The sequence below is a fragment of the Falco naumanni genome, chromosome 1 (assembly GCF_017639655.2).
Source record: "Falco naumanni isolate bFalNau1 chromosome 1, bFalNau1.pat, whole genome shotgun sequence".
NCBI lineage: Eukaryota > Metazoa > Chordata > Aves > Falconiformes > Falconidae > Falco > Falco naumanni.
In genome coordinates, this window is record NC_054054.1 from 80,768,659 (window position 1) to 80,794,364 (window position 25,706).

General features: G+C 35.5%; 1 protein-coding gene across 4 annotated transcripts in view; it reads right to left on the minus strand.

Moving 5' to 3' along the window:
* The window catches only part of FSTL5 (follistatin like 5), a 320,790-nt gene that overhangs the window by 130,558 nt on the left and 164,526 nt on the right, over positions 1–25,706 (minus strand). For all 4 annotated transcript variants that reach the window (XM_040601355.1, XM_040601338.1, XM_040601348.1 and 1 more), the window contains exons 5-6: positions 24,271–24,467; positions 10,637–10,757 (exon numbers count right to left, since the gene is read on the minus strand). In XM_040601355.1, coding sequence (XP_040457289.1) covers positions 10,637–10,757; positions 24,271–24,467 — 318 coding nt within the window. The remainder of the gene's footprint in view (positions 1–10,636; positions 10,758–24,270; positions 24,468–25,706) is intronic.

Here is a 25,706-nt window from a genome sequence, read left to right on the forward strand (position 1 = left end):
ACATAAATCACTTCATTTATCTTTACTTAAAATGTAGTATGTTGAAAATTTTCATATTGAAAAATCATTTATTCACAATTTCACTGAAACTTTCTATAAAATATTTAGATCAAATATTTTATTTACTGCTTATTTCAGTTGCCCAAAAATAGTGTCTTATTGCCAATGGCATATATGGGTGTGCTAGGATAGTAATAAACTGCAAAAAACATACAACATAGCAAACCACACTACCAAAGCACAATATTAAGTGGGAAAAAAACCACATATGACAAAACAAAAAACAAACTCAAAAACCATGGAGAAATACTATAGTAAAACTCGAAACTGTGCTATTATGTTTTGGAAATGAAGTTAATAATGAAATTTTCTGAAATAAGAACATTTTGCCAGAACCTCATTCACCATGAACAATGGAGTGAACTATAAGGGTTTCTTCTCCAATATATTTCTTTGCAATTGAGGCAGTTTTGAGCTAATTTTTCCTTATTGTATGTCATGGATACCTGAGGGCATTCAACCAAAAAACTTTTCCAATATACTTTTCTATAACACAAAGCTCTACAGAAAATCTCACAAGTTTTGTAAAAATTGGAATTATTTTTTCTATTAACCCCATTTACAGCTTTTCCAAAGTACTTTCACATAATCTAGATGCAAAAGTGTCTTCAGATTCTCTTTTAATAGTGTAGATGTCAGATATGCTTAAGAAATCCAGGTTTCTCAGGAATTACTAAAAGCCTTTTACAATACTCTGTCTATAATAATTTTTCTATTTTTGTTTACCCAGATGCAAGAACAAAACCAAAACAGGCAAGCAGAGTAGATGAGTTATCAAAAAAACCCCAAACCACCCCAAACCAAAAACTCAACAACCTTCTTTCAGGAAAGCTTGTTCCTTTGGACTCCATTGGATGCCTGAGAGGTATAAAGATGAAACAATATGTTCTAAATTTCTCAATAAAATTACTTAGTAACACTTTTCTAAAGTGAACATTAGTGCTGGATATTTAAGAATCACCAGTAAACTCAACCTTGTATGGAGCACAGAGTAATACAAAGCAGCTCAAAACATTCTCCAATGGGCAGGAAGAAAAAAAAAAGATACTTGGAAAAAAAGATATCTTATTCAGTCTTCATCTGATATACTTACATTATCTTAGTGATCAAAACATTCCCCTTTTGATGACTTGGGGCAATGATTTAGAACCATCATTTATTTTTTTTTCCCCCCTCTGTTTCTTAAGTTCTATTGACAAATAACCAATGAGTCTCATCACGTTATAGCAAAGGTCCTTCAGATTTCAAGTTAGCAGTGCTTCTGATAAAGGTTTTTTTTTTCATTTTCCAAATATTTCATTATTTGAATTTAATGCTGAACTAATAACCATTTATTTTAACAGGCAGTAATGATCTCCTTTTCTTAAGTGGATTTTAAATTGGTGCATTCAGCCTTATGGAAAATAAAACAACTATCTAGGCACATAAGGAAATACCTGAGATGTAGTTTTGACTATTTCACCTATGTCTTAAATTCAGACTAAAACACTGGTTTTTGCAAGAGGAAAAGGATTTCTCTCTGATGTTTCCTAAAGAAGAAAAATACTCAATATGATTTCAGTTCTTTTTAAAGGAAAGCTAACTTATATTGAGATTTCATATAATGATAAAATTAAAAATTATTTAAAAAATTATTCTTAATTGAATATTTATTGTTATTTAGTGCTATGTATATATATTGCTAACAGTAGCCAGTTACTCTGAAAGTTGAAATCAGTGACCAGTTTTAAATATGAAATCCAGATAAAGAGGTAGTGCCATGGGTGCAAAGGAAACAAGTAATGCAATGGTTATCAAGGCTTTCTTGCTAAATAATCTTTTATGAGCCTATTAATATTCATTATAGCTCCAGAAGAGTTGTTCTGCCTGCAAGTAGAGCTACTTAATGCTCTTGCTTGTGGATTAGCTCTAGTGATTGTCTCCTTTAATGGACAGTTAATATTCCTTATGTTCTGATAGTATTTCCTCCTTTTTCCCACCTCTGTAATGAGTGCTTCCTTTAAGACTGTTAATAAAGAAAACTGTGACTATAAATTATTATTTTAAATTTGCCTTGAAATGTTCATTACAATATCTAGATAAAGGTGTTTATGAATGTTGGCACATCAGTCCTAGCTTAATCCTACAGGTACACTGTTTTGCAAAGATGAAAATATTCTCAGAACGAGAAACATAACAAAATAGTTGTAACAATACTGTAACTCACCGCAGGTAACAGATTCCTGAGAAACAACTAATAGATCAATTAACGGAGGGACTTTGCTAACCATAACTAGATATACATAATTGCTCAGTGTTTATTTTTTCCTCAACATCCTGTTCCATTCTTCGTAACATTGAAAGGCACACAAGACTTCATTCTCAGGCATTTTGAGCCAATAACAAATATTACACAAGTCAATCTCTACCAATTCTCTTGTCTGAAACAATGGCACTGTAATTAAGGTGTTTGATTCCAGTCTTCACCCTCTGCAATCCTATATTTCACAGAGCTATCTCTGCCAACTTACATCACTGACCCGAGCAAAAAAATCCCAGGTAAACGCGCTGATGGGATTAGAGGTCAGCAGAACTCAAGGTTCATTAACAGCGTCTCTTAATTTCCTCATTATTTCCCGATAGCCAAGGACCTTGTGAAATATTTTTTCATCTACTCATGCAAACCTGATGTGGCCTTGCATTTGTTACTTAACTTGCCCAAAACATGAAGAAAAAACCTTTGGCACCTGGACTTAGCAAAAGGCCAAATTGTAAATTTAAGAACTTCAACACATTTATTTAGCATCACAATGGAATCATGTTTTATCAGTACCCCATTTCTAGCTATCTGGCCTTAGGAAACAACATCTTACTCACACTTACATGTGACCGGGTTCATTTTGACACCTTTTATCCAGTTCTTAAATTACCTAAGCCAGCGCAAACCTTCTACGGCCCAGGAGAGACGGCCCCAGGACTACATAAAATGATGAACATTATACTTCATCAGAGCTTCATGCCAAGCATGTACAATACCTGATCTTACAGTACCTTGACATAATCTTTCATTTGGTGTTTATCCAAAGAAGGCAGGCAAAAATCAAGCAGAATTTTAAAAGAATAAAAAAACTTCAGCTGCACGATACTATTTAAGTATTATCAAATGTTTTGAATGCATGCTATAAAGAAGGTATGTTAAAATCAGTTCTCTCCTACACTGATCTGGATCCGAACTGGCAAAATATACCAACAGCTTAGTATTTCTCAGAGGACTTCTACATTGTCAAGCAGCAACGCTTAAAGATTACTTTTTTTAGAAAGGGCCCTTTTTACTCAGAGACCTTTTGTAATTGAAAAAATGAAATATTTATTAAAAAAAAAAAAAAAAACACCAAAAAAAACCCCCACAACCACAAAAACCCAAAACCAAAAAAAAAACCAAAACACCACCAATTAAAAAACAAACAAACAAACCAACCCAAAAAAACCCAACAAACCAAAACCACACAGAGTCTTACTGAGGAAGTACCAAATAAACAAATTTATCATCACTTGGAAACTCCTTGGCATCAAAATGAACTGACTTAATAGCATAAGATAAATTTCTGGTACACTACTTGAACCCATGAAACAACATTTAATACCTTACATAACTACTTGTTTTAAATGGTCAGTTTAAAATTCTACCCATTCAACAGAAGAGGTTGTATTCTTTTCCAGCTGAGAATCTCTAGATTTAAAATACATGTAGCACAGGTAGGAATTTGAAAGACAGATTAGGTTGAGCAGAAAAATATGACCACTAAATCAAATAGCTCCTATTCAGTATGATGTTAACTGGTATTTTCAGAGGTTAGTGCTGAAATATAACACCCTCTGGAACAATCTAATACACAATGGTTGTTGCTGAAAAGGAATTAAGGAGACAGAATACCTCTTCCTCCCTCAGAAAATCTTTTCTCTACTATTTGTTAACCTGTTTTACTGATGTAGACTCATCATCGTTATAAAGCTCTGACTCAGATTCCACATTAAATACAGTATTTGGGACTTCATACTGAAGTTATTGGAAGTCTAATGACAATAAGAAGGTTTTGAGTTAGGCTTTGTGGACTTGATAACTTATAGAAGCCAATGGGAAGTCTCATTTATTTTAAGAATAATTTAGTATACACTTGTATTTAGATTTTTTTGTTATTGTTGTTAAATTCTGGCCTATTTTGTTTCAGAAATAAAGAGACATATTTCAAAAAAGGATTTTTGAACATGTGCTTGTAATAACTGCATTTGTCAAATTAAAAAAGAAGCAAAGCTATCATAACGAAAGCAGTGATGTTTTAGAATCTTTTTTGAGGACTGAAAGAACGGAATAACTAATCATATGTGATCACAATGAGCCCTGTATTTATGGAGACTTCCTGCTGGTTGCCTTTCCACATGATTCAAGACAATGAAGCACCGAGTTTGACAATCTTATTAGGCACTGGCCTCACATTTCAAAAGCTAAGCCCAAAGACAAGTTCTGTACTTTTAGCCCAGATCAACTTCTATAACAGCTGCTGTTACTGTAGGTTTACATATGACTTCAATCACATACCTCAGCAATAAGGATGCTTGAGATCTGAATCTACGTGACCTGAACGGTATTTCAAAATGGAAGGCACTTTTAAATATCTAAAGCAATAGCATGTATTAATGTATAAAATGTGTAATAGTAGTAACAATGCAGGTGATCCTGAAACACAGCTGCATGACAGACTAGGTATTGTTGATAGGCTTGAGTGGTACCTGAAAGCACAAGTGGTACCAGTGAAACTATAAAGCAACACTAAGAAGAAGGGACTATAAAATTAGGTCATATTTTATTGTGGCTAGCTAAGTCTTTCTGACAATGTCTTGTACATCTAGTGGTAATTTTTACACTCAAGTCCTCAGTGTGAGGGCCTTCCATGGACCTGTTTTTGAGCATAAGGTAACATCAAAAACAGTTCTACGCTAATGATAGAAAACACTTCTGAAAGATATTGCTATTTTTTCCCCCATTTTATGTAGGATGTCAATTCATACATAGAGCATTTAGTTCTATTATTTACAATAAACTTGTCATTTACATTCATTGTATTCAATCAGTTCTATCTATAAATGTCTAAATTAGCATCATTCTTTCTACTGCAATCACAAATGGAAGTGCCTACATATACATCTGCACCTGCTGAGTGATCAAACAGAATTTATTACTACTTATTTCTTTGTGGTATGCCTTGAAATTTTGCAACCCACCATGAAGGCCACCTAAAGTACCTACTTTGAAATGTCATTTTAGATGATACTTTAAAGGACACAAACACATAAGATTATTTATTTTAGAAAAAAGCACAAGGCAAAGAAAAAGAGATAGCATTTACAGCAAACACAAAATTATCTTGATACCATAGAAAACATTACACAAAGGAAGAAAATAATTGAAAAATAAAGGAAGTACATTGGTTGAGTTTCAGTTTATAGAAGATAAAGCTTTCAAGAGTCTATATTCCCCCTTTCTAGCTTTTGTTTGTCTCCATCATCTTAGACTTTCAGCCACTCTTTCAGAAAAAGTTAAATAAATTTTTCCCCATCTAAAAGAAATATTTGCTGATAGAAAATCCTTTAGCTTGGGGCTGGTTGAGGAAGGAAAACAAAATAGGAAAACAAAACCCTGCAGTGCAGCTGGATCACTTTAGAGGTTTTTACATGATGCAGCTGAAGTAGCTGAGGACCAAAACAACTGATTCCTTCAGTTCCAAGCTCCCAAAACCTAGCCAGATCTAAACTTTCTGGTTTGTTTTCTTACATTAATGGGAATAATTTTTCAGGCTCCTCTCTGAATACACTATTGATCTAGTTAAACTGTTATGGCATCTAGTAGACATATCTAGTAGGCAGAAGCTATAGCACCAAAAAAAAACCCTCATGGTATGAGGGAAAACAGCCAACATCCAGAAAACTGCGTCAGTCTTGCCAGTATGTAAAACACTCCCAAAGGCAATAAGCATCTTCATCTGCTTGTAACATTTCATGAACCTGGGGCTGGCACAAACCTCCAAGGCAGAGAGCACCCTCTCAAGTATTTTCTTTCTTTGTTACTGCCTCAGCATCTGACCTTCTGAAAGGCAAAAAGGACTTTTATTTCACTGCACAGTTACTCACATTTGCTTGTCCTGTTTATTTTGAACTAATTTTGTCAGATAAAATGAGACTGTCAAAAGTAATTCACAAAATACAAGCAAGCATGTACATGCATATATGTATTTATGTGCATGTTAATACCTTTTAAATAGGCAATGATTAATCTTTGCCCTTAAGATGGTTTATTTTCTGCCATGAGAGAAAAAATAGATTTGCCGTTATTTTTGGGGAGCTCTTCATAAAACAGTATAATCTACAGTCACGTTTGATTCTGAATTTACAATCTTTAGATGACAGTCAAATTTCTAATTAAGTATGCCAATGAAAAAAAAAATCTTACCTGCAAATGCTAATAAAAGAGTACTGATAATTAATCCTGATATGCATTCATATTTAAATAAAATGTAATTGCCTAATCCTTTAAAAAGAAACCACTATAAGGGAGTAGGTCGTTCAACAGCATAGTGAAGATAGCTTTTAATCCCATCCAACTGTGTTCAAAATCTTATTCAAGTGTTTTTAAACACCATTTGAAATCACAGCTAGAAATGTGCACGCTAGTTTTATGCTTGATTATCACTATCCTCATTTTAGGCTCAGGCTGATGACACAAGTATCCCTAACGTCTTCTCTCAGCCCCTTTCCAGCCTTCTCATTTTTTTCAAAGGTTCTTCTTTCTGTGCAGCATGATCCTGTGCCAAGTAAAGGGTGTTGATGAACAATTACATGTAGAAAATGAAGGCTGTTTAAACTTTACCAAATTCAAATATGTCTTAAAAGTACATTTGGTTTTCTACAGTAAATTTTATATTTTAGCAGCTTTAGGTACAAACTGTCCTCAAAAGCACACTTGGGGAATTGCCACATATAAAAGCATGGTGCTGGGGCCCCTATCACCCCCCGCTCCCCCGCCACCTATTCCTAGCGTTTCAGTGCTCGCCTGACTCTGACTTCACAAACAAGGCATGAGAACTGCTTCCTTTCTGTGCCTTTTCTTCCACTTTGTCTCCATACTTGAAAAAGCAACTTCTTAAAGTTACAGAATTAAAGCAAACAAACAAACAAAAGAAAACCCCTTTGAATTCTGTGCAGCAGCTCTGAATAGGATCAATTTCTCTGGCACTACAAACCCACATTTCCTCCAGCGCCATTCCAGCAATAAACGTAACTCTTGCTCCAGCAGTTCAGCAGGCAAACTGTAATAAGGAGAGTTCAACAGTTCCCAAATCCACCACCTCACTGCTACTAGGGATAAAGACAAATCCACTGGGAGCAGCAGGTATTAATCTCAGATTAAGTTCTAAATGTAGATGAAAAAGGTGGAGATAAAAGAATGAAAAAACAAGTGACAAACACACTGTCAAGCTCAACGGACAGAGGACCAGGTAAGAGGTGAAAAATTTTACAAGCATGTTTCATTTAAAGTAACAGTTGTCATTTAAACTTCTTTAAATAACAAATAAGACCATAATATTTTAGAAGATGATCACCTGCAAATACTATTACTCACTTACAACCTTTCACTCATTACATAATTATGAAAAGTATTTTTAAAACACCCCTTCCTATTTTGGTTTCAATAAGTTCTACATGTTTGAAAGTGTCCAAGCTGGTAAAAAATAATATTTTCCAGTCTAGTAGTACAAAATGATAATTTTAATTTTATAATATATAATTAAAATGTAACAATTACAGCTTTGGCATGCAAAACTGAAATTATGAAATACTTCAAGAAAATTTTGGGGAAAAAAGCATTTTTATTCCTGTTTGGAATAAATATTTTCAACATTCCTATTTCAATTTATTGAAGAAAATTAGAAGGCTTCATTCTGTTGTAGGTTGATGCTTAAATGAGGAGATACTTGAATGGAATGCTGTGTGGAAAATGTGACATCAGTGCTTCTTGCGTATAATTTCCTTACACTGACCTGGTTCCCTGTGTGTATTAACTCCCTGTGTCTGGGTACGCACAGGCTTGCCACTGCCAGGCACAGGGCACAGGCTTTGCCTTGAGCAAGCAGCACCAGGCTCTGGCCGGGGGCTGTCTCAGTCCTTTCGCCTGGGGTTGGCTTGGTGGACACCTCAGTTTCAGGTCAGCCTGTTTAGCTGCTCTTAGAGCAGCACTTAAACAACCAAGTGGCTATCATTTGATTTGTTTTATTTTTACTTAGTATACTTTTATAGAATTACATAATAATGCTGTTGACGTAGGTCAGAAAGACTGAATTCAAAGATTTTTGGGACCAAATGCAATGGAACTAGAGTTAAGCCTCAAATTTATTTCAAGGGTACTTGTTTTGCCCTAATTACAGAAAACAATGGTACCTCACATTCCTTTGAAATGTTGGGCACACAATGTACAATGAACTATTAACTTTTATAGGTTTATTTCTTAAGCAGTGTAATGAATATGTAGATGGTTTGTTAAAAAACCCTGTGCAGAAGAATGAATCTTGCTCTAGAAATCATTTTCCAAGATACCCTTATAGTTTTAAATAGGATCTTCACTATTGTATTGCAACAAAGAAACCTAAATAATTCCTAACTTTATGTAATCTAATGTTTCCATTATCATCCCTATTAAGGCAATGTTTAACAAACCATATGGAAATTATCTGCATTGTTCAAAATTCCATTAAAAATATACAACAAAAAGCTATCCTACTGTCTGGCGTTTTACAGCTATGCCAAAAAGTTAATTAATACATGGTTTCAGTGTTTTCAGACAGCGTGCAAACACTTTAAAGATGTCTTTAACCTTGTGGATTGATATATATCCTACATATATATATATATTTATATATTCCACGTGCATATAATCAAGATCTACACGTACAACATCTATTCATATGATCATACATAATGTATGGGTATGTTTCTATAGATGCTATGCAATACTGGATGTTTTGGTAAGTCAGACTTCTATCACAACTTTTGATAAAGAAATTCAGGTATTTCCTAGTGTTTTGCTGATAGAGATGAATTAATTTCTCTCACTGCCACAAAGCCCTAACATCTCCCATTCTGTCCTTCTCCCCCTTTAGTTTTTGCTGTCCCATCCTTTCACTTCTTTTGCATGAGTTATGGTCTGACCCTTCACTTATTTGATTCAGGTCACTCAAGTGGCAGAAAATAAGCAGGACTGGAGGTGGAATGGGGACGTGGGTGAATATTTTTCTGCTGGTTTAGTAACTCACTCAGAGGAGAGACTGTGAGCGTCAGGACATTGCAAGAAAGGCAGTCAGATAACATCAGGAAGCAGCAACAAGGGTTTTTTAGGTGCAGTAAGCCATTTGTTCAGCTAAGCAGTATCAAAAAATCACACTTTCTGAAAGGCTTTCAGGGAAATAAAATAATTCAATGGACAAAACTAGGAAACGTTCCGGCTGTTTTTCTTGATGGTTAATTTAATGTTTATTCTTATTGCTTTCCATGCAGCCATTTTTTTTTTTCTTAATATTCATCCATTACTTTTCAGTCTTAAACTCTGTAAGTATTTTTGCATCTTTTTTCATTTGACATCATTTAAAGTGGCTGAGAGCTGTTACCCAAAGGTAAAGTACATGAAGACTAAAGCAACAGGCTGTAATAACTCAAAATGAAGATGTATTAACGGACTAGTCAATGTATAATCAAACTATAATTATAGGAAGAGCCGAGCACAAACTTGATCTGCTATGCTGCCAGGTTGCTGAATGTGGAGCAACAGCTACTGCAAACAAGTCAGATTTCAAGATACAGTCAGATTTGAGACAGGTAAGTAGGAAAAAAATCAGTTCTGACCTGAATATAACAAAATATATGGATGTATCTCACATGACCTGTAACATACCATATAAAAGTTCTCAACACCTTTCTCCTTTCTGCTACTCACTACCACACTGACCCATACCACTATTGTTTGGTCAAGATGTTCATCTGTACTGTACACACTTGGCCCCGGGCATTCTGGGCATTCAGAGAACAAGTACCTGGCAAAACTGCACCACAAATCTTTGTTTCTCTCCGAGTCCTGTGAAGACACAAGGCACCTAATATAAATAGTACATTTGTTGCTGGGTTTGTCAGAAATTATCTTATCAGCACTCAAAAACACAGGCTATGGGAAGTGTTCTAGCTTTTTCAGTTCTGTTGATTATTCTTGACCACACTACTTTCCACTTGTGTGCAACACAGACTTATCAGTGTACGTCAGCATTAAGAAAGATTATCTATGAATTCTTCATTACCAAAATCCCTCAGAAATATGGACAGTAATGGATCTCGTTGATTCATGCTGAGAAGCTCTCTACTAGATCATAACTGTGAAATTGTACTTGTTTAAGTGCAGCTTCAGGATGTATCAAGATATAAAAAGAAAAAATACAATTTTAGAAAAACAAAGAGAGAGAAAAGAAAACTGAAATAGGAATAGGCTAATCTTTGTACTTACGAAAAGCTCTATAGAATTCCTCCAGAGTTAGGTGCTTGTCACTATTATAATCATCGTATTTCAGCAAATCGAACACAGAGCAGTCAGACAAATCCTTGCCAAGCTCATCCCGTTTTATTACCTGACAAGAAAATTATAACCATGAAATTACATTTGAGCTCTTAGAGTTCTCTGGTATAATTAATTGTTTCTAATAATCATTTAATAGATCATTTTAAGGTCGCTGTGGGGCAATGAACCGCAACTGTGTAAAGTCAGGGATTTCTAGTTACTTTGTAATCATTTATTGCAGTTTTTAAAGTTAGGACAGACTCACTGAGATTACAGAAACAATTTTTAGAACATATATTATATATATATAATGGCAATAGACAGAAGCATTATAAAGACGCTGTGAATGATAAAAGCTGATTTCACTTTACATGCATAGGAATGGTGATTAAGAAATGCGCAAACATACTTGAGATAATAATTTTCCCAGTACACATGACAATGTCTTTTTCCTCTCAGTCTAATTCCTAACCACAAAAACCAAATCCAGACATTTTCAAAAATAACTAAACTCCTACTACCCTACTAATTGCATCAACTTCTTACAGGCTTTTTGACAAGCCAATTCTCTTCCCAAAAACCTGTCATAAAAGCAGCTGACCTGAAAAGGTTCCTGTTTCTCAATACACTTTGTAAACAGATCATAATTAATAGCTATTAGATTTTTAACTCCAATGAACTTCTCCCAGACATATGTTCTTTAATTTGTGCACCATTTCGGATTAAAGTTTATGTATGTTGTAGACATCTACCTTGATTCTGTCCAAGGAATTTTTAAGATGTTGATAAGCTCAAATATCGAGAATTCTCATTTTACATGGTGCGTGTATTAAAAACATTAACACATAACTGGAAGAACAAAACCTAATGTATCTCCTTGTTGTAATGTTGCACAGTTTGAAGTTTTGTACCAGGCACAGAAAAAAATTAATAACTTTAGTTAATTCCTCTCTAAATAATTACCCTTCCCACCCTCTACCTGCCTTGCAAAATAACTGCAAAACCATTACATTCGTATCATTATACGATAACTTCTGAAAAACAGGGGATACAGAGGGGTTTGTGTTTCACTTGCTCTGCAAAGGAATCGGCAGAAATATAAAGGAATGAATTCAGTTATTATTCATGTAAAGACAAAATATCTAAACAAATAACAGAGAATAAAACGAGCATTAGAGCAAAGAAAAAGGACACAAACATTTTATCCTACCAGAAGTAATCTTCTGTATATTAATATAAAAGCATTATAAAAGATAATAACCTTGGTAGTACATTAGAAACTATGAAAACTATTCACAAAGGAAAATCACCACAAAACCAGCTTCAGCTATTCTTAATTAAAGGTACATACTATGCTACCTGAATACTAGTGCTAGCTACTTCTCATACTTTAAAAGCCTGTTTATTAAGTTCACATTAAACTGAATTAAGGAAAAAAAATGAAATAGGATAGATTTTACAGCTGGTACATAAAGGACAAAAATGTAGCCTGTGAAAAATTAATAACTCTAAACCCATTACAAAAATGCAAGTAGTACTAAATATATAGCACTGTGTATTGAAAACTGCACTCTAAGAAGAAATCTCCGAGATTTCAAGGCCATCAAATGTGCTTAAAATCACAGGAAAAAGGAACATTTAGGGTGAGAAGTACTGTTCCTTTGTTTTTCATAAAAGATGCTCTGAAATAGCTTAAAACATTTTTTCCCACTAGCTTCAATTATGCAAATAAGGATTAAACTTTACACCTAAGGTGGTACTATAAAACATTTGTTAAAGCCCAACAACAGTGCCACTGTAGTATCATATTTTTAATTGAATATTAGAGTTTTCAGCTTCAGTTCTGTGAGTTGAAACCTATCTTATGATGCCTTTCATTTATAATTGGTCAATTGTATTTAAAATAACAATAATCTAAAAAAGATTAGCAAAAATTATTGAGATATTTCCAGGAATCATGCTATGGACAGATATAATTTATATTCCTGGCAATAATTTAATTTTCATCTTCAGTAAACCCATAATTTTGATTACAGATATAAGATACAATGTTTGTTTATATATACACATCTTTATGTTGGTGTTATACTTCAGGGTTCTTTGGAAAATTGACTCAGCTTTGATAAACCCTCCAAAAATGTCCCTGAGGACAGATTTTAGAAGGTACAGAAGTGATTTCATATCATATTTGATCTTAAGTATCTGTGATTTGCTGTTAAAAGAGCTGCTCCAGTTTTTACCCCCCAGGAATCCTCTTGCACTGGATCCAGCCAGCTCCCAGCTCTGCAGTGTGATCCGCAGGTCACATCAACTCACTGAGCAAAAGGAAAATTAATCTTTGTGGAGATTTTGGTTGGTTGGTCGGTTAGTTTTTTTTCTCTTGAAGGGGTGAGGGATCAATATTCTATCAAAAGAAGTACAACTCAGAAAAGGTGTTAGGGTGCAGGGGTTTCACTTGTTTCTGTGGCAGCCTGCAGTTAGATCAGATTGACTGTGATGTGAAATTACAGCCTCTGTGAGACTCTAGCCAAGCAAAGCCCGGCACTTAACCGAACCATTAGCAAAAGGGCAGTTGTTTAGCAACGTATGTTAGCACGGAGTAAAATCATAAGGATCAAACTGCCTGTTCACGAGTCCCTGGCTCATGTGAACCCACTGGCTGAGGAGACCTTTTTCCTCTTGATCTTTACAACTTCTCTTCATGTACCAGTAAAATTCCAAAAAATGGAACATATAACACCACAATGCAAATATTCCAATGGGGCATGAATAATTGTCAGTATTGGCTGAAGAAATAAGCAGCGTGATTCACAAATAAAGACTGCGAATACTTTTTGTTTCTCTAAATCCTGTCACAACATGGCATTTTAACACCATCTTCTAGAAAATACAGCCTGTCAGACAAATTTATTTTTCATTTTCTTTTAATTATGTAAGGGATTTAATTTACAAAGGCAGCTCTCTAAACATAATAGCTTCTTGTATATATTTTTTTAATTTCACACCCTGTATCATTACAAGAGAAAACTAATACTATGAATGGAAAATAACGTTAGTGATCACAATACATGAAAAAAAAAAAGATTTCATTAAGAAATCATCAATGGCTGAAACAAACCAGTGGGCTTTTGGAAGTCTGGGGTCTCATTCCAATCCTTTTTTGATAATTTAAAAATAAATAAGAAAATTGGCAGATGGTATATACTCTTGAGGTGATTAATAATGAGAAGAAGGACAGGGCAGCATATGGAATGAAACAGATTACATGGTAGGATGTTTTCATGAAAAGGATCTGTGTTTTCATACAACCAAATGTAAGGACATTCATCTAAAAATAAGAAGCTAGATCATACCTTAATGAGGACAAATTGGCCTTGGAAAGGATTTTATTTGATAAAGAGGCAGGATTTGCTGTGGATAAGGAAGTCGCTCAAATTCCAGGATGATTCTGTGGCCTAACCAAGCAGTATGTTTTTTTGAAGTGTAACAAGGTAACTGGGGGTAAAAGCGCCATGCTGGAACTGACATTGAAACACAACATTCAGTTTCGACTTGCATATACTAAAACTTAATGCTGAGAGACTAGAAGGGAACTTTTCAAGTTAGAAAGAATACATAAAAGCAATTGGAAGCCTGCTGAAAACACTTTACATTAAAAGAGCTGAGAGAAATCAATATTTATAGGTTTGGGGTTTTGGTTTTGGGGGTTTTGTTTCTGGTTGGATTTTTTTTTTGTTTGTTTTTTTGTTTGCTTGTTTGTTTTTCCTCTTTTTTTAAAGGGAGACTAAGAATGGACCATATCACATTCTATTAGTACTTTCACGGGGTGGGGGGAAATATGGATATTTCAATTTGGAAAACAAAAGTTAATAGGACAGGGAAAATGAATAACATCTCTAAAACAACAAAAAAAGAAAAGCTACAGGAACAATTAACCTTGAATCCTGGGACTTTTTGGTTCTCCTTGATGTTTTCAAATCAAGGCTGCACACTTCCTTGTAGACCTTTTTTGCTTCAGCCAATTTTCTTTTGCTTTCAGCCGATATGGTTTTTTAATTAAAACTGTAGGACAAATAGAATAAAATTCTATGTCTATGAGACACAAGTTAGACCAGATGATAATGTATCATAGATGATCTAACAATGTGCCTTAAGTTTTAAATTCTATTAATCTCTGTCCATGGAGGAAAGAAGAGTAAAATTCAAGAAAACTGATTTCTGAGCCAATTCTTTAAGCCCAGCTTGTCTACTCCTTGATTAAATTAAACAGACAGTAATTAGTTAGGGAAGCAGGATAGTAACAGGCAAAGTTTTTAGTAAGTCACATGCTAGAAATTTTTAGCTAGAAAATTCTTACTATAAAGGTTTAAACCTAATTAAGGTGATTGGCACAATTTTATGATTGTGCCATATAAGTCATACATGAGACTGTTCAATTTCAGACTTCTGAGCTAAAAATTCACACCACAAATATTTATGCTTATAAATTTTACTTTACATTTCCATACAGTGAAGTATTTACTTTCCATGTTGTGAAGAGGTAAAAGGTAAACCATACAGCAAAACTGCTGCTCTGTTTATGGCTCATTGTGAAAACCTTAAACACCGAAAACTTAGAAACTTACCTAAATTTTCAAACTAAATATGGATTTTCTAAACTATAAACCTTATCCTTGAAAACTAAAGGCTCTTTGAAACACAGAGGACAGATTCATACTATTTGGAAAATACTGTATGTTTTAAAGATATAGCACATAATTGTTTATTTCCTGTTAAACAGCATACAGTTAGCTGTTCAAAACCTCTCAGGAATTTAGTCAGTCCTCTGACTTTTAGGAGACTGGGAAAGGTAATCTGATTAAAAATTACAAACTGCATGTCAGAATGGGTTGTTTCATTCATTTCAATTTGATTTCTGACAGCCACAATGAAAATTCTGCAGGTTTTATGAAACTAGATCACAAATAACACATTTCCTCTATTACTCTACCTTACAATTTTTTTTTTTCGCTTGCCAGTGATTAATGGTGTCTACGTACTTCCCTAAATAAAAACCTACAAAAATACAACTACAAACAGAAACTTCCATTACAGTGAATATGTTGGTTCAGTTAATGTGTGTTCATCTTGCCTAAGAGCAAGTACCCCATCACAACAGTACCACTGAGTGCTTGATCTAGAGTACATCAAACACCAGACATGTGGGAACTGTGCTTCAAATTAATCCTGACTCCAGCAGAGGGTTCAGTTACCTTGTTACGCCATCTTCCACACAATATAACTTTGTGGAAATTAAAATATTTGATCAATAATATTAATAATAAAGGTTGGTAAACTGTTCCTTGCTTTAACTTCTCTTAACCCAGTTAAATCAGTATTCTTACAGCTTACCCACATGTTCTGTAAGGCAGCAACATCATCCTTTGTTTGGTATCTATAGCAGAGTGTTACTTTCTGGAATTTGAGGTAGGGTAAGTAAAGATGTAGGACCCGTGCATCACAGAACTGATCATGACACAGAGATCCCTGAGCTAACAGAGATCTGAACTAGTAAACCCATACAAGAGTGGTATGGGTAAAGGCATGGACTTAACTACAGTTAAGGGTATTATCTCAATATTGTCCCATAGTGAGTTATGCTACCCAGATATGAGGTTTCTCTCTGCAAACTACTCCATCGAGAGTCACACTTCCCTGTCTTTCCACTTCCACACTTGGCAGGCAGAAGACCTAATCTAACTCACAAGATGTAAATACATCCTTAAACGTCTGCAAATATAATGCTGAAGTTGTAGGTGTCCAGCCCACAGTACAGCACCAGAATAGGCATTAGGACCACATAGATGGCATGCATAAAATTCTGCATCTCAGAATTAGACCCAGAACTAACAGCACCCTGAGCCTGTGGCTTTGGAGTTAACCAACAGAAAACAATGTTGACACGAGTGCAAACAAGACCCTGCACCATTATACGTTGTGTCCAGTTTCAGCTGGCACCAGCCTCAGACCTACCCAGAAGATGAAGCTGGGTCCTGCTCCCTTCTCAGCCTGTTGCTACGTTTCAAAGGACATAGCTTCATGGGACAGAATTCAGGAATCGTTGAGCCAGAGAGAAATAACTGAAGGAGCATAACTGCTTGGCCTAACCTCGAGGTAATTGGCTAGAGAGGGATATTCCAGGTAATGCCGCTTCAGAAACTGCTTCTTCTATATTTTGCATTAGCAAACCACAATATTTTGCCCACACAATCTGGTGTCTAAGGTCCTCTTGTCTAAACATATTTTTTCTCAGACTTCAGGCATGGGCTTTGTTCCTAGCCAGAAACTGAGAAATTAGTCTCTGCAAGATCATCTAGCAGTTAGATTTTGCAATGCTTTCACACCTCTGAGGATCCTAAATGCTCCATTTGGACTCAAGAAAATACTTCAAAGCTGTCTTCTACCCAGGTATATGAAATATTCACGTGTTGTAAATAGATATACTAGGTACTGATCTAATACCTAGCTACAGGGTATTTTAATTTTTTAAATCATTTTAAAAGTTGTTCATAGCCCTTTTTTTCATTAGATGTCATTGCAGTAGCTAAATAACTAAACTATAATCCAGCAGAGTAACTGAATTACCCGTTACACAAGAAAACAATGGGAAGTGCAGAATTCTACTTGATAAAAGCAAAGGCAGCAAACACTGATCAGGGTGTCAGGGTTCAGTACTACGATCACAATGTTTGTAAGCTGTATCTCACTACTAATCCCAAAAAAGTTCTTTCCCCCCAATTTTAAAATTTCATGTAGTATTCTTATCTTGAATCTAGAACTGAATAGTGCATGTTCAGTCTTTCTTAGATTAGTGATAGCAAAAATGGGTAATACAACCTAAATAATAAGGCATTCCTAATAGGCAGAAAATAAATAGAACTATAGCTTAACATGCAAAATATGCTTCTGCCTATGCCACATGTAGGAAAAAACAAAGCTGATTCAAAATTACAAAAGAAGAACTAGGCTTATTATACCTTCTCTCAGTTCCAAGTCCTCCAAATAACACATGGTAATAACACGAAGATGCAAAACCAAAAGTCACAAAGATAAAAATTCAAAGGCCAGGGCTCCATTAAGTATTTTGATCAGAGTTTCAGAAACCAATGCTGACGGAAAAGATGCAATTTGCATTAGTTGTAGCTGTATTAACACATGCCACAAAGTATCAGCTAGTATGAAGTGCAACAGTATTATCATTAATACAGAAATAAAACCAGAGGTTTAGTTTGTATTGTTTTCTTTCAGACCTCAGTGGCACAACATAGGCAACACAGTTTAGGAATCTTAATCTTGGAAGGAAAAAATGGAGCCATATTTCAGGCCAAGTTGTTGCATAAAAAAGGACACATATCTGTTCTCAAGTCACAAAAAAGCAGCAGTTTGTTAGTAAACATAATAAATGACAGTGATTGAGGCAAATCTGAGAAAAAAGAACTTAATGAATAAACAGCAGGAAGAAACTAAATAAAATGTTATCTTACCTATACATTTAGCAGCAATTAATGGTGTATGAAACAAACCAATTAAATGTATAATTCCCTCAGATCACTTTTTTTTAAAAAAGATGATATATAGTAACCAAGTCCTTCACAGATACACCTCTATGCATCTACAGAGAGTGCATTCTCTTAAAGGTACGGCATATTCCTGAGATGCCCCGATAAGAACACATCCCTACACACAGCCATACAGACAACCGTACTTCATTTCCTACTTAAAGTTTGTTTCTGTTTTAGTACACTTTACATAAGAACTTCTGAATTGATGCTTTAGATAAAGGTAATATATAGTTAGATAAACACCCCTACACCCCGAGCTTGCGTTTATTTACACACACGGATATGCAACACTATTCAAAGGTTCATTACACTTTAAGAGAAATCTGTATTTATGATGTCACCTAAAATTGGAGTATATTAAACTGATACGTGAAAATGACATATTTAATCTTACTGTATTTCCCACAACTTCACTTCTTATTCCTTGAAAAAATGACAAATTTAGTACATGAGGGTGAGCGGTTAATTTGGCTGTTTCTTAATTGTGTTTGGTCTTGCTAACTGGAATTAAATGACACCAAGAAAATGTCAAAATAAAATACAGAGGTAAGGATGACTTTTTATAAAAATGTAACGTATTCTCATTTGCCCTATGTTGACCTCACAAATAACAAATATATCCAGGTATTTGAGATTATAGATAAATAAGGATGCTAAATTCATTGACTCCAGAAAATAGATCATTAAAAAGTTGGAAAGGAAGAGGAACATTTATCATTAGTGTTATTATATATTCAACTTGCTTTCAAACTATGCCACTTTCCTGTAAAATTTTGTTTTCTTAGTTCAGTACGATAAATAAATAAATTCAAGGAAAGCAGCTCTCAGTCTAATCAAGTATAGATTATTTCACTTTCACACACTGAAGGTACTTGAATTTCACTGCTGAGCAAGATGAAATATTCTTAGAACTTATGTACCCTTCACTGATGGTAACTACAAAAAGCTTACTGTCTGTAAAATGGCAATTCCACCATACAGGAATAACTGCATCCTCCCTGGAAGACACACATTTTATTCCCATGTCTCCCCGTATCCCTTCTGTTCTTTCTCTTTGATACAGTAAAAACAATATAGTCAAGCAGTTCACAGTGATAGAAACACTAACACTCCATTTATAACTTTGTATTTAATTCTGATTTGGTTTTGCATACGGTAAAAGAAAATAAACAAGTGAGCATCTTAACTGAATATTCATTGCTAACCAGGAGAATCAATTATCTACCTTTAGTTTGGATTAATTTAAATTATTTTAAAGCATTTTAAAACCAAAACAAATCCTTCAAGGAACCATCCCCTTTTACCAGAAATCATGCAAATATATTGCATTTGTGTTAGGTCAGCAGTGAAGAAGATGATGAAAATTCTGCCTGTTTCATAGCCCACCCTTTTGGAAGGGTGATTACACTTTCCAATAAGTACCTACCTCTCAGAACTGAGTGGTCTGAAAGGTTAACTTCATCAGTAAGTCCTTCCAAGTCAAGCCACATCTGACTTGCTAATATAGGATTTGAAAACTAGAACATTAAATTATTTCAGCTCAGCAGCAAAAGCAGTCAAGTCAAAGAAAAATATTCACTTCGCCTGCATGGAGCTACATAAGCCCACTGCTTTTCTGTCTTCATTGCAGACTGCCTTGTCTGACATTTACACTGTCTAATGGAGTTATAATTATTTTAACTGTTATTCTCCATTAGACTACAGAGCCATGAAAAAAATTGCACCTAGTTGCCAGAATTGTTCAAATAAAAGAAAAAAAATAGCCTGACAATTCTTAATTTATTGTTACAACACTTGAATATTTTTTTTAATTATCTCGCTATTTGAAATAGCTTTTTAAAATAAAAATCAATATTTTTGCTTTTTCTGGAGAGAAACTTTCATTTCCTTGCATCAAGATGCAAACAGAAGAAACTTATGATTTCTGATCCAAAATACATCGCAGAAATTGCAGTGTTGCTGTCACCATTTCCAATTTCCAACTGATTAATTTCAATTTTACATTAGGTAGGGTGACTATACGGACACCTATGAGATAATACAATGCAATCCAAGAGCCTCATTGCACAGCAAGATCGAGGAGATATAAAATTTAAGAAGCACTAAAAACTGCACTTCAATATTCATGTGAACATAAATTAACTTCAGAAACTCTTGTTGTTTTCTACAAGTACATGATATATTTCATATTCCCTTAACATGATTAAATTTAAAATGCAGAAAGGCACTATTACTTATGACAGGTCAGCAGATTTCAAAATTTTGGCTTTATTCTGAGCACAACTGACAAAAATTCTAATCCTGAGAAAGTTTTCAAGAGTACGGTAATGTCTCCCTGTGGTGGGCTCCCCTGGCTGGATGGCAGGTGCCCACCAAAGCTGCTCTATCACTATCCTCAGCTGGGCAGGGGAGAGAAAATATAAGGGAAGGCTCGTCGGTCGAGGTAAGGACAGGGAGAGATCATCTAGCAATTCACATCAAGAGCAAAAAAGACTTGAATTTGGGAAAAATTAATTTAATTTATTACCAATAAAATCAGAGTAGTAGGATAATAAGAAATAAAACTAAATCTTAAAAATCACCTTCCCCCCACCCCTCCTCCTTCCTCCCAGGTTTAACTTCACTCCCAGTTTTCTCTACCTCCCCCACAGCAGCACAGAGGGATGGGGCCTGTGGTCAGTTCATCACACGTCATTTCTGCTGCTCCTTCCTCCTCACGAGGAGAATTCCTCACACTCCTCCCCTGCTCCAGCATGCAGTCCCTCCCACAGGAGACAGTCCTCCACAAACTTCTCCAACACGTGTCCTTCCCACGGGCTGTTCTTCGCAAACCACACCTGCGTGGGTCCTCCCAGGGGCTGCAGCCCTTCGGGAACAGCCGGCTCCAGCGTGGGTCCCCCGTGGGGTCACAGGTCCTGCCAGCAAACCCGCCCCAGCCCGGGCTCCTCTCTCCATGGGGCCACAGGTCCTGCCAGGGGCTGCTCCAGCGTGGGCTGCCCACGGGTCACGGCCTCCTTTGGGCATCCACCTGCTCCAGCGTGGGGTCCCCACGGGCTGCGGGTGGGATCTGCTCCAGCGTTAACCCCCACGGGCTGAGGGCACAGCCGGCCTCCCCATGGGCTTCCCCTGGGGCTGCAGGGGAGCCTCTGCTCCGGCCCTGGAGCACCCCCTGCCCCTCCCCCTGTGCCGGCCTGGGGGGCTGCAGGGCTGCTCCGCTCACATATACTCACTCCTCCCTCCTTCTGCTGCTGTGCAGCAGTTCTTCTCATCCTTCTTAAATGTGTTGTCACACAGGTGCTAAGAGTCACTGATGGGCTCGGCCTTGGCCAGTGGCAGGTCTGACGTGGAGCCGGCTGGCAGGGGCTCCGTGGGACACAGGGGCTTCTCACAGCTTCTCACAGAAGCCACCCCTGTAGCCCCCGCAGCTACCAAACCCTTGCCACACAAACCAAATACACTCCCATTCAGCCTTGGGGAAGTTTAAAGACCTTTCTAATGTTCCTCCACCACCCCCACCCTTTCCCCCTCAATAACCACGTTCTCAGGAACCTTCATGGGCCCAGCATTCTCCCAGTGGCATGGACCTCTCCCACTGTGAGTCAGTATGTTCTAGACAGCATGTTCAAGATGAGGTCTTTTTGTTTCTTTTCTCCTACTACAGGAATTCCAATTTTAAGAAATACTGATAGCTATCATATACACTAAAGGCAGAAGAGAGCACAAGACTAATCCCACCTTTCAAAACAATCTTGATTTATCAAGCTTTTACGCTCAACAACAACAAAAAAAACTTTCACTGGGCTAAACCACAGGAAGATAAAAAGTGTCAAGTTTTCAACAATCAAGGACACTGCTCTGAAAAAAATGTGCTTCATTTGAAGATATTGGTCTAAGTTCTTTTTGTTTGTCATCTTGTTTTAAGTCTTCAGAGAGAACCAAGTCACATGGTTTGTTTTCAGTAAATGTGCAAGCTAGAATATTCCTCCATCAGATGAAGGCAAGGATTTGCAAATACTGAGATTATACAGGAGCTGGGTTCTTACTGCAAAGCCGCACAATATTCTGTGTTGCGCAAAGATGACTCAGTGTTTCCTTTTCTCATGTGAAAGAGACATAAAGGTTCTCAGCTGAAGTTCCTGCTATCGAGAAGGATTCACAGGAAACAGTTATAGCTTCTGGGTTTTTTTCTTCTCTGTTCAAACTGACTAAAAAACCATTTCTGAGGGCAACAAGTTAGTTCATCATGGCTCTCATCAAAGCAGAATAACAAACTACACAGCCTAGTAATGAACTCATTTAACCTTATTCTGTAGATTTGAGTAATTTGATGTTTCTGTAACAAATTTTAGCAAAACTGCAAAACACCATGTTTGAGTTTTAAGGTTGTTTGACGTGTTTCGATACCCCTGAAAAAACATAACTTTGAAGTTGGCATTATAAATTAATGTTTATAGAAATAATTATGTGGGGAAAGTATGTATAGAGAGTTTGAAAACACTATAATGGAAGATTTTTATTTTTTAAAAACTATGTTTGGCACAAAGGAAAAAAAGGAAAGAAAAAAGTATACATGTAGTAACTGAATACAGAATAATTGTTTCTTCATACAAACCTGGAAATTCTACAAAGTATTTTTGATACTGACGTTCAGCACTAGTATTTTAGTCCTGATCTTCTAATGAAAAAGAGAATGATTCACTCATAATTAGATAATGGATTTGTAGTGGTAAAAGTGTTCAGCCATTTTCCATTAGTTATATGAGGGCTATGGCAACAAAATCAAGCTATTTTAAAGTGATAAAATAAAGATTTAAAACTCAGTTTCTTAGATTGCCAACCAATACACTAATCACTATCACATTTTTTCAAGTGCTGGTGATATTTATCTATAAGCGTTACATAAAATTTGCACATCTATACCCGAGTCCTATGTATCTTTCGTATTCATATAGCTTATTCACATAAAAAGTTTTATTTGTAAAATATATACAGGCATCATATTAGCTCGATAGCTGAAGTTCTGAAAGAGTCTTAAAAAACAGCAGGAAAACCCAATCTTAAAAATATATGATTTTTCTATGCTTTATACTTTTTTTCGAAACATGTAATTTATTATTTGAAATGATACCTTTATTTTCATGCAGCCTCTGGTCCTGAAAATTGCCACTAAAATTTTAGAAGTTAACTGTATGGTAATGATAACTCCAGCCTAATACTGTAAGTATCATATATTCACTTGTACATATTTCTCAAGACTGCCATGCAACAGAAAACAATGGATAATGATCAAGAGTAAGATTTGTTAGATGCCACGTGTTGAATTTTGAAGTGGTTGCCTAGTATTAGACTCATTAATATAGTTCAGCCGTGATTAGGTTTCTCAAACACAGACATTATCTACTAAATCAAAGTACATGTGCCGTAACAACAGTCTTTAATTGAGTTAACCCTTCCAGGTAGATTAAAGCTAGTGCTGTCATGCCTACCAGAGAATCAATTACTGGTTTAGACCTGTAATTAGTTAAATCTTGTTGTTTAGAGACTACCATGAACTCTCTTTCCAAGACCACTTCTGTACTTATCTAGTCCTAAACTGCATAAAGCAATAATGCTTGTTCAGTGTTGCAGAAGTGATTTAAAATATCATTTTAATATTTTTAAACCTCTAAAATATATCTATACAGTTGGCCTTCATGATAGCATGCTGTGGATATTAAAATCACCCATGGTCAAAGCAACATATAGCGTTGTAATCCCCTACAGCATATCCCAAAGCACAATATTCAGAGTTCTAAATAATCACTGTAGAATCTCTAAATAATTCAGTTTTTCCAAAATTCTTGAATGAAGTTTTTCACCTCAGAGACTCACATATATTTTCTGAAGTGAGAGCATCCTAAAACATAACATTCCACATGTGTAAGTCCTCACAAAGACAATTGAATATTTACCGTGCTAATGGAAATAACATCTTAATCTTACCAGAGATAATTCATTAGTGTCCACAAGTCCATTGTTGTCTGAGTCAAAAGATCTAAACATCTGATCTACAAGAAGCTTCTTTAAAGCCATTTTCTCATCAATGATTTTATCTTTTGATTGTGCAATGTATCTCCGATTTTGTAGATCCAGTAACATATTTTTCACTTTGGTGTATTCAGTAGGCTTGCATTTATCCCCTGAAAAGACAATAAACAAGACAAGTTTATTTTGAATTTGATTTCTTATTAAAAGTTTAAAATTAATTTAAAAAAATAACAATTGTAAAAACAGAGAGCATTAATTTCTTATAACAGTACCAACAGGGCTGCTTTACAAGGTAAGGAATTTGATCTGCGGTAGTTCGATTCATACCATTTCCCTTGTCCAGTCTTCAGATTAAGGCAAAAAATTACTGCACGTTTAGATACTTTCTTAATAAAACATTTCCTGTGTATGGAAACTGAGGAAAGTTTTAATAGTTTCCAAGCCTGTACTTTTAGATCATTCTGGAAAAGTGCATCTGAAGATATTATTTTTTTTTTAACTTTTACCTTTGGTAAAGCATTTCATATAAACTTTCATAAAACGAATACTGCGATGTAATGTTGGCAACAAAACCTGCAAATATGATAGAAAATGATACTTTATAAAGAATACATTTCACAATCATGTTTGACTTCAGAAATAACACTTGGATGCTCATAAGCTATCTCTACCTTTTAATTTACTGGACATAACAAACTTATTTGAGCAAGAGAAGGCGGGATTGCCTGAAGAAGAGAAAGGATATCTTTAACAAGATCTAGTTTATTCTTCTCATTATCCAGTCTTTTACAAAGTGGAAATTGCTACAGCAGATGTCCTACATACAGTGATTATAATCACTGCTTATTCTAAACCAAAGCACAATATAGTGTATGTTTGGTACTCGCTTACATCAGTTGTATATTTTAAACTGAACAGAGAAACAGTTTAGAAGTTTTTGGTTTTATTAAGATAACCTTAGCATTTCAGAAGTTTTTTGGTACAAAGAGATATGTAGATGTGGACCAGCAAAATACCATGTATTTGTTGTTAACATATCTTTACAGTTTGCTACTACTACAGTTAACTTTGAGTAGTGAATTCAAGGCTGGAGCAATACAATGATTAGCAAAGAAAGCTATGTTAGATCCTTTTTAGGTATTAAGATGAAAATGCAAGTAATAATGAGGAACAACTATCGCACAAACTGCTTATAGGTACTCGTTCTGTTTTGCAAGTGGGTCCCATTTAAAAAAATATCTAATTTACAGGTGTGAGACTAGAGTTTATTATTTTGGTGTATTTAACGGTATATGCACTATTATGGTGACCATACCACTATGTACACCTTCATCACCATTTCTTCAAGCAGAGAGAAAAAGTTCCTAAATGCTTGTCACTATCCTAGTGAG